Source organism: Podarcis erhardii, assembly GCF_964252035.2.
Source record: "Podarcis erhardii genome assembly, chromosome: 13".
Taxonomy (NCBI): domain Eukaryota; kingdom Metazoa; phylum Chordata; class Lepidosauria; order Squamata; family Lacertidae; genus Podarcis; species Podarcis erhardii.
Window position 1 is genome coordinate 11,072,370 of NC_138502.1, and position 10,300 is coordinate 11,082,669.

At 42.2% G+C, this 10,300-nt stretch overlaps 1 protein-coding gene across 1 annotated transcript; it reads right to left on the bottom strand.

Moving 5' to 3' along the window:
- Window positions 1–1,166: 1,166 nt before the first annotated feature.
- LOC309326576 (vomeronasal type-2 receptor 26-like) lies at window positions 1,167–9,290 on the bottom strand (the record flags this gene model as incomplete). The annotated part of the gene is made up of 4 exons (XM_081835422.1): window positions 1,167–2,781; window positions 6,761–6,887; window positions 7,714–7,941; window positions 8,454–9,290. The coding sequence occupies 4 exons, from the start codon at window positions 9,288–9,290 to the stop codon at window positions 1,880–1,882; spliced, it is 2,094 nt and encodes a 697-aa protein (XP_081691548.1). The 3' UTR covers window positions 1,167–1,879.
- Between the last annotated feature and the right edge of the window lie 1,010 nt (window positions 9,291–10,300).

Genomic DNA, 10,300 nt, shown 5'->3' on the forward strand with positions numbered 1-10,300 from the left:
GCAGGTACAGAGAACCTGTGGCTGTTTAGACAGAAAACGCTCCCTGGATATGGAGAGGCAATTGTTTTTGAATAAAGGGAACATGTTATTATAGCATAATACACACATCTATACTAAAAATGCAATCTGTCCTCAGCAATCAAAGTTTAATTTATATTTTTTTGTCTTATTTCATGTATTAAAAAAGGAGATGATGTGTCCCCTTCCTCCACTCCCAACTGAGAACAGGAATTGAATCCTGATGGGTCCTGCTTGCATAGGAGCACCCTGAAACCAGCTGAATCAAATTCTCCCCCAAACCAGCTGCTAAGCAGCAGTGTCTGCAGGGAACATGGTGGTGAAATAGACTGTCGCAGCCTTTCCACCCACCACTCAAACCCTGAAAATTCCAGATCACTCTGCGTTACCCACCCCATAATGGGACAATCTGTGCCTGTCTTTCCTGAACTTGGCCCAAGCAAAGTCTATTGTTCCAAAGTGTGCAATATAAAGAATTACTTTCTTTTCAGCTTCATTGAATGAGCCTGGGTTATACAATCAGGAGAGGGAAAAATCTCTCCTTATTCACTTCTCCTTTTTCCTTTTTCCACCATGTATAAATGCATTGAAACAGTGAATTAAATAACTGACCGTTCTGAGACAGCCAAAATCAGCTGTTAGAGGTGGCTGCCTCATGCTGTCTAATGGTGGGGAAGGCCCTGAGTGGAATGGGGTAAATTATTTCACAGTACATAGATAATCTATAGAACTCACTGCCATAGGAAACAATGGTGGAGACAGTGCATTTGCTTTTGGGTGCAGCTTGAAGGTTTAATCTCACTGTAAACAAGTGGTACAGTGACAATAAAGTATTTCAATTTCCCACAGGAATCTGGTTGGTCAGTGAGAGTACAGGCTGCTGTACGAGATGGGCCATTGGCCTGATTCAAGAGGATCATCTTATATCTCTACAATCTTGAGTATGGATAGGTTGATGATGAAATCTGACTGTGAGCAGTACAGAACAACAGAAAATAAATGAATACTCAAATATTCCATGGCCTGCAATAGTACAGTTTCACAGATCCCATTATGCTGAAAGATGTGAGACAAGTTTTATCTTTGAGAATTAAGGCTAGATACAGATTTGCTTACATGCATATTTTGACAGGGACGCGGGCAGCCTAGGGCTTGCCAATCAGAAGGTCAATGGTTCAAATCCCTCCAATGGGTTGAGCTCCCGTTGCCCGGTCCCTGTTCCTGCCAACCTGGCAGTTCAAAAGCAGGAAGAGCAAGTAGATAAATAGGTACCACTTCGGTGGGAAGGTAAACGGTGTTTCCATGTACTGCTCTGGTGTGCCAGAAGTGGCTTAGTCATGCAAGGCACATGATCCAGAAGCTGTGCGCCAGCTCCCTCGGCCAATAAAGCGAAATGAGCACCTCAACCCCAGAGTTGTCCGCGACTGGACCTAATGGTCAGGGGTTCCTTTACCTTATATTTTGACAAGAATTGCTCTGAGTCTCCTTGTCAGCACATGCTAGAAGAGAATAATATATGTGTAAATGTTTGGTTGTTTTCCTCAAAGCAAATAAGTCAATTTTACAAATGAATTTTCAACTATGCGAATTTGGATTCTAGAAAAAAATTATATAAGGCAGCAGCTAAACTTATATTTCCAAATATTCCACTGTAAACACAGAGAAAAACATAACATACAGCAGATGACATTTTCTCATTTCTTTACTTTTTCTTCCTTATTAGCTGTTCTCTATTGAACTATGGAAATTTGGAGTACATAAAAAATTATATAAGGCAGCAATTGAACATCTATTTCCAAATATTCTGCTGTACACACAGAGAAAAGCATGAAAGAGGGCAAAGGGTAGGTTTATTATTTCTTTAAATTTTCTTCCTTATTAGCTGTTCTCTATTGTTCAGCTCAGGCCTCAGAATAATTATATAACATTTGGGGGAAAAGATGCAACCCAGCAACCCACCACCAGAGGCTAAGATGGAGAAGATCTCCACAGCTACCATGCATTTTCCCTTGGTGCTCAGGTAGGAGGGAATAAAAGACAGCCAAACACTGCAGAAGACCAACATGCTGAAAGTGATAAACTTGGCTTCGTTGAAACTGTCTGGTAACTTCCTGGCGAGGAAAGCCACAGCAAAACTTACAGTTGCCAGGCAGCTCATGTAGATGAGGACACAGTAAAACATGGCCACAGACCCTTCATTACATTCTAGTATCATTTCTTCAGTCATTGAGTACATGTCCACATCTGGGTATGGGGGAGAGGTTGCCAGCCACACAGTACATATGCCTACTTGGACTATGGAGCAGAAAAGGAGAATGGAGTGGCCTAGTCCTTTTCCCACCCATTTCCTCATCCTGGATTCTGGTTTTGTAGCCATGAAGGCCAAAACCACTGTGAAGGTTTTTGCCAGGACACAAGAAACAGCAGTTGAGAAGATGATACCAAAAGCTGGTTGCCGAAGGAGGCACGTCACCTTCTCAGGTCGGCCAATGAAGAGCATAGCACAAAGGAAGCAGAGCAGGAGAGAGATGAGGAGAGTGTAGGTGAGGTTTCGGTTGTTTGCAATGACCATGGGTGTGTTGTGGTGTTTTATAAACGTACCTAGTACCAAAGTTGTGATCAAGGAAAGGGAAAGAGAGAAACAGGCTAAACTGATGCCCAAAGGTTCTTCATAAGACAAGAAGCTTATATCCTTGGGTAGACATGCATCACGGTTTCTGCTTGGATAGTCTTTGTCTGGGCATTTATTACAGTCATTCTTATCTGGGGGAAAACAAATATATTAGGTCATATATTTTAGCTTGCTGAAATGTTTACTTGTTTACTTGGTGACCAATGTTTACTGTCTGAGAAGAATAGAGCTCTGTTTAAATCAAAGCACATGTTTAGTACTGCCTGATGCTCTTTAATGTGGTATTGTTGCAATCTAAGCTTTGTCTATCGCATGGATATGCCAATAAACCACATGAGACCATGAGGGGAAAAGTAGTCCAAAGTGTTTCATTCTGCGCAGAAGGTTCAGCTGGGAATAACTCGCTAAAACAGCTAAATGTCATACAGAAAGTTTCAAACAGTTTTATACATTTGGCACAAATTCCACACATTCCATTAAGTTTAAATTTCCTATCCAATAGAAACGCTTTGTTTCCCTCACACCATTTCCTCTTATGGAACTTTGTTGTCTCCTTATGATTGGTCCAAATTACAGTTTAAACAAAGGAGCTTCCTCGTGCTCTGCTAAACTTTTATTGCTGGATAAGATTTCATTTTAGTATTGTCCTGTGGTACCTCGGGTTACATACGCTTCAGGTTACATACGCTTCTGGTTACAGACACCACTAACCCAGAAATAGTGCTTCAGGTTAAGAACTTTGCTTCAGAACAAGAGGAACAAGAGGAACAGCCATTTTAGATCTGGTCCTAACCAATGTTGATGACCTGGTTAGTGGGGTAGAAGTGGAAGGATCATTAGGTACGAGTGATTATGCTCTTCTGAAGTTTACTATACAGCGGAAAGGAGCAGCCAAGCATACTAGGACTCAATTTCTTGACTTTAAGAAAGCCGACTTCATAAAACTTAGGGAAGTGCTGGGTGAGATCCCATGGACAGTAATACTAAAAGGAAAGGGAGTTCATGATGGCTGGGAGTTTGTTAAGAGGGAGATAGTAAAAGCACAACTTCAGGCAATACCAATGAGACGGAAACATGGAAGGTGCCTAAAGAAGCCAGGGTGGCTATCTAAAGAACTTTTAACTGAGTTAAGATTAAAAAAGGATGTGTACAAAAAATGGAAAAGGGGGGAAACCATCAAGGAGGAATTCAAACAAATAGCCAGCACGTGTAGACACAAAGTCAGAAAAGCTAAAGCACAGAATGAACTCAGGCTTGCTAGAGAGGTTAAAAGCAACAAAAAAGGCTTTTATGGGTATGTTCGTAGCAAAAGGAAGAACAAAGAAACAGTGGGGTCACTCAGAGGAGAAGATGGTGAAATGTAAACAGGGGACACAGAAAAGGCTGAACTCCTCAATGCCTTCTTTGCCTCAGTCTTCTCCGATAAAGAAAACAATGCCCGACCTGAAGAATTTGGAGCAAATGATTCAGCAGAGGAAACACAGCCCAGAATAACGAAGGAGATAGTACAAGAATACTTGGCTAGTTTAGATGTATTCAAGTCTCCAGGGCCAGATCAACTGCATCCAAGAGTATTAAAAGAACTGGCAGATGTGATCTCAGAACCACTGGCAGTCATCTTTGAGAATTCCTGGAGAACAGGCGAAGTCCCGGCAGACTGGAGGAGGACAAATGTTGTCCCTATTTTCAAAAAGGGGAAAAGAGAGGACCCAAATAATTACCGCCCAGTCAGTCTGACATCAATACCAGGGAAGATTCTGGAGCAGATCATTAAGCAAACAGTCTGTGAGCACCTAGAAAGGAATACTGCGATCACCAATAGTCAGCATGGATTTCTGAAAAATAAGTCATGTCAGACTAACCTGATCTCGTTTTTTGAAAGAATCACAAGCCTGGTAGATGAAGGGAATGCAGTGGATGTAGCCTACCTTGATTTCAGCAAGGCATTTGACAAGGTGCCCCATGATATTCTTGTAAAGAAGCTGGTAAAATGTGTCTTGACTATGCTACCACTCAGTGGATTTGTAACTGGCTGACTGACCGAACCCAAAGGGTGCTCATCAATGGTTCCTCTTCAACCTGGAGAAGAGTGACTAGTGGGATGCCACAGGGTTCTGTCTTGGGCCCGGTCTTATTCAACATCTTTATCAATGACTTGGATGATGGACTCAAGGGCATCCTGATCAAATTTGCAGATGACACCAAACTGGGAGGGGTGGCTAACACCCCAGAGGACAGGATCACACTTCAAAACGACCTTGACAGATTAGAGAACTGGGCCAAAACAAACAAGATGAATTTTAACAGGGAGAAATGTAAAGTATTGCACTTGGGCAAAAAAAATGAGAGGCACAAATACAAGATGGGTGACACCTGGCTTGAGAGCAGTACATGTGAAAAGGATCTAGGAGTCTTGGTTGACCGCAAACTTGACCTGAGCCAACAGTGTGACACAGCACCTAAAAACCCAATGCAATTCTGGGCTGCATCAATAGGAGTATAGCATCTAGATCAAGGGAAGTAATAGTGCCACTGTATTCTGCTCTGGTCAGACCTCACCTGGAGTACTGTGTCCAGTTCTGGGCACCACAGTTCAAGAAGGACACTGACAAACTGGAACGGGTCCAGAGGAGGGCAACCAAAATGGTCAAAGGCCTGGAAACGATGCCTTATGAGGAACGGCTAAGGGAGCTGGGCATGTTTAGCCTGGAGAAGAGGAGGTTAAGGGGTGATATGATAGCCATGTTCAAATATATAAAAGGATGTCACATAGAGGAGGGAGAAAGGTTGTTTTCTGCTGCTCCAGAGAAGCGGACACGGAGCAATGGTTCCAAACTACAAGAAAGAAGATTCCACTTAAACATTAGGAAGAACTTCCTGACAGTAAGAGCTGTTTGACAGTGGAATTTGCTGCCAAGGAGTGTGGTGGAGTCTCCTTCTTTGGAGGTCTTTAAGCAGAGGCTTGACAACCATATGTCAGGAGTGCTCTGATGGTGTTTCCTGCTTGGCAGGGGGTTGGCCCTTGTGGTCTCTTCCAACTCTATGATTCTATGATTCTATGAATGAGAACAAAAATCGTGTTCCTGTGGCACAGCAGCAGCAGGAGGCCCTATTAGCGAAAGTGGTGCTTCAGGTTAAGAACTGACCTCCGGAACGAATCAAGTACTTAACCCAAGGTACCACTGTATTTCACTCTAGTTACCGAGAATAGTCTGACCACAGTCCGAGCATGCTCAGTATGTCAAAACCTTATATGGTATGATTCTCTGTACAGTAGTACCTCGGGTTATAGACGCTTCAGGTTACAGACTCCGCTAACCAAGAAATAGTACCTCAGGTTAAAAACTTTCCTTCAGGATGAGAACAGAAATTGCACAGCAGCGGCAGCACGGCAGCAGTGGGAAGCTAAAGTGGTACCTCAGGTTAAGAACAGTTTCAGGTTAAGAACGGACCTCAAAAACGAATTAAGTTCTTAACCCGAGGTAGCATTGTATTTAATTACTACAGTATTCTTGAATTTAATTGGTTCAGGGCTATGTGGTCCTGTAAGGGCCACAGCCAGGGCCATTGCCATCTGAATGTTTATTCACACTAGCCTGGGTGCAGCCCGTGTAAGTCAGAAGGAGTGGAAAGGCCCCCTCTAGATATGCTCAGGATGTAAGGTAGAAACGTGCAAAGAGAAAGGCATGCTTGGCAAATCCACATCATGGTCAACTCTCATCTGGAAACCAGTATCCCCACTGTGGAAGGACATGTGGATTCAGAATTGGCCTCCACAGTCACTTACAGACTCATTGTTAAAACCGTGTTTAGGGAAGACAATCTTACTCGGCTATGAGTGATAGAAGAAGAAGAAGAAGAAGAAGAAGAAGAAGAAGAAGAAGAAGAAGAAGAAGTGCTTTGAACCACATACCATCCAACTAATCTGAATGCATGGTCATTCTCATTTGATTGGCATATTTAGACTATCTGAAAGGCAATGATCACAAAGAGGCAGGATCACAAACACAGTAGATTATCTCTTTTGAAAAGTAAATTCAGCCATCTTTACAACACCTTTTGATTATTAGTGCTGAGTCTGGATCTATTTAATCTATTTATTTCTCTTACCTTCCTGGATTGCAATCTTCCCCTCTGGACATGGGATGCAATCGTAGCAGCAAGGTGGCTGTCCCTCCTTCACTTTCTTGCTGGATCCTGGAAGACATCTCTCAGTACAGAGAGAAAGAGGCCGAGTCTATTCCGTAAATGAAAGAGCAGAAGGATCAGCAAGAGAACAATGAGTTTGGAAATCTTCATGTTCCTGGGCCCCTCTCTATGTTACTAAGCTGAGTCAGCATTTCAGCAATATGTAGAATGGCTATTTTTTTTAGTAGTAGAAATGTTTGAAGTAATTTGATACCCCCTCTATTGTTCTTGTATGTGTAGGTATTGTTCCCCACCTGTTAGCCAGAAAGGTGAAATCTTGGGGCTTACCTATCCTCTTTTCTTCAGTTAAAAATCAGTATTTTATAATTGTTAAGAAATATTTATAAAATATTTATAAATATAATAAAATAAAATATTTGCCTTTATTCCGTTAGCGATTTCTAGCAGTAAGCTTTTGGCTCTTAATCTGGTACTTGGATGAAGAAGAAGAGGAGGAGGAGGAGGAGGAGGAGTTTTAATTTGATATCCCACTTTATCACTACCCTAAGGAGTCTCAAAGTGGGTAACAATCTCGTTTCCCTTCCTCCCCCACAACAAACACTTGGTGAGGTGAGTGAGGCTGAGAGGCTTCAGAGAAGTGTGACTAGCCCAAGGTCACCCAGCAGCTGTATGTGGAGGAGCAGGGACACAAACCCAGTTCTCCAGATTAACCACTACACCACACTCTCTGTATGCATTGGTCATGTTCTACACAGGCTCTCTGTATGCATGTTCTACACAGGCTCTCTGTATGCATTGGTCATGTTCTACACAGGAGCATGCAGTTTCAAAGACAGTGAGCAGACATGCAGGTGAACGATCATTGCTTAGGCAATACTGAATTTCTTTGGAATTATCTAATAATGTGGTCCTACCTGATTAAACCAACTGTGCCAGGTTATGGCATCTTCATCAAGGATGAATGATTGGTCTCGAGAAGTTTGCAAATCTATCCTCCCAACGCTCACTCTGTGCAAACTTTGGTTGTTGAATATAATCCAATTGACAATATCTAAGCTAGATTCCACCTCTCCATGTTGGTTGATGAAGACCACATCTCCGGCTGTATTATTAAATGAGATACTTCTCAGAAAGCGATGGAGCTAGTTAGAAAACAGAAAAGGCAATTGTTTGGAAAAGGCAGGGTGGAGCATTTTTGTCTCTCTTCCTGTAGGAAAATCCTACAGCAATTGGTGGGGGTGATTCAGTCAAGTGTTAGTGGATTCAGGTCCAAGCATGGAGAGAACATCAATTTTCTCTCTCCCACATCCCTCTCTCTCCCTCTCCCCTTTTTTACAACCTTTCTTTATCTCCCCTCCCCACACCTCTTTTCCTCTGTCCCTCTTCATCTCAGGAGACACCACAGTGGTGTGCGACCACCTGCTCTGAGTGAGGATTTTGTGTATATGGGATAGAGAGAATGCCGAACATCTCTCTCGACCATTACTGATGCTTCTTATCTGTGAATGCAGTAACATATCAGTGGTCTGCAGCTTCTTTCATAAAAATGCTTTTTCATGTCTGAGATGAATGAGCAAGATGACAACACTTTGGAAACCCATACCTTGTGGGGGAATAACAGGCCTCTTCAAGTTGAGGATGTTTAGCCTATTACCTGCCAAAATTGTGGATTCGGATTCTTCCCTCTCCCTCTGTATGCCATTCCTCTGTGCCTGAGTCTGGATGTGGACATGACATGTAAAGCATGGGCCACGGCATATACAGCATTGTGGATACTGTAACTGTGGCCTGTCATGCTCATTTCAAAAAATGATCCAGGAAGGTTCCCCAGCTTCTCTTCTCCGGTGCAAATATTCCCCTCCACCCTGTCTGAAGTGATATCTGGGAATACACAGCCAAAGGCCTGTTGCCAGAAGTCCCTGATAAAACCGTCCCCATCTGTGCTGGAAGGGTTTCTGTGAACAACATACTGATGAAATCCTGGTGGGTTTCTGAAGTGAATTTCAAAGGATATAGCACCATTGAATACTCCTGAATCCCAATTCCTTTGAAAGACAAATGAAGTGAACTCAACCTGGGCTGTTATTATCCATACTTTACTTTTTATATTGTATGTCATGTCATCATGTTCTGATAGGTATGGAAGACATCTCAAAGTTGCCATGGAATAAGATTCTCCATAGGCAACTATTACATTAGCTGTGCTGCTAAAAAAAATATGATTTATGCTTGCCCCCTGTTGTAGCATGCCATCTATTTCAGAAATAAAACTTAAAGTGGGGACTTTTTCCAGGAATGCAAAGCAGACACCACTCTTGGTAAACATGGGGGAAATAGTTTGCACAAATCTTTCTCCATTCTCATTGTCCGTTGCAATGACTCCAATCCATGTCCACCTGAAATGCAGCAGCAAAGAGAGAATTCCCTCATACTGAAGGGCTTCTGAGGCTGCCATCTGGTAGAAGGGAAGCCCTGGGCTTTTATCATTCATCACTGGAGCAGAGCCATAAATGAGCTAAAAAGTAAATGGAAGAATAAAAGAGACAAAGTAGATTCCTTTCGCAGTATTCATATAAATTATGAGGTGAACCCTGTTAGTCAAATATGCCCTTTGCTAATGTTTCAGGGTTTGTTTGCCTCTCTCTCAGTTTTACAAAAGACACATATGCAATTGAGCTGAAACCTGGGATCATCTCCCTTTTCTCATTTTTAAACCTTTGATTTGATGACTGGAAAGGGAACTGTGTCTGTTTTACATTATTTTTATGAATCTTTTTAACACATTGATGTCTGGAGCAGGGCATTGTGTCTACTTCACTTAAAAACAAACTTTTTTTATGTCATTGCAAAATTTGGCATGCTCTTGTACAATGGATAATACTGGATGGGGGAACATACCATGCCCTAAACAGCAGAATTCCTGGACATTATCTGGCTTTGTCAGAATTGCAACTTGGGTTAGATGCACATTTCTTCTCTGGAGCTTCGTCTTTCTTCTTCATGAAGCACATGCCCCATCACACAGCAAAACTGTTTTGATTAATCTCAGACTTTATTTATGAGCATTTATTTCACTTGTGAATTAGCTGCTAACTACTATCACTGTCCTCCTGCGGAACTGGATTCTATCTGCAATTTTCCATAACCTCTCTGTGTCTTTCACTATGTCGGGTGTGCTGAAGAGGAATAGAATAGGCTCCTACCTGTAAGGTTTTTTTAGCTGTAAGCATTTCCCCCACTTCCCCAGCAGCTTATTTGACATGCCCTCCTCACTAATTTTTCCATTGGCACCTAAAATCTTATTGATTTTATCCTGTGAGCAATTCCCCCTTTCCATCAGCAACTCATATCAGATACCCTCCTAATTCAGCAGATAATGATGCAATATGTTAAACTGTTGGTGAGAGAGAAGCCCACTGTCCATTCAGCGGCCTTTGGTATATACTATAAGTGTTCTAAATGTGTGTGTGTGTGTGTAAGACAGGGGAAAGTTACATATTT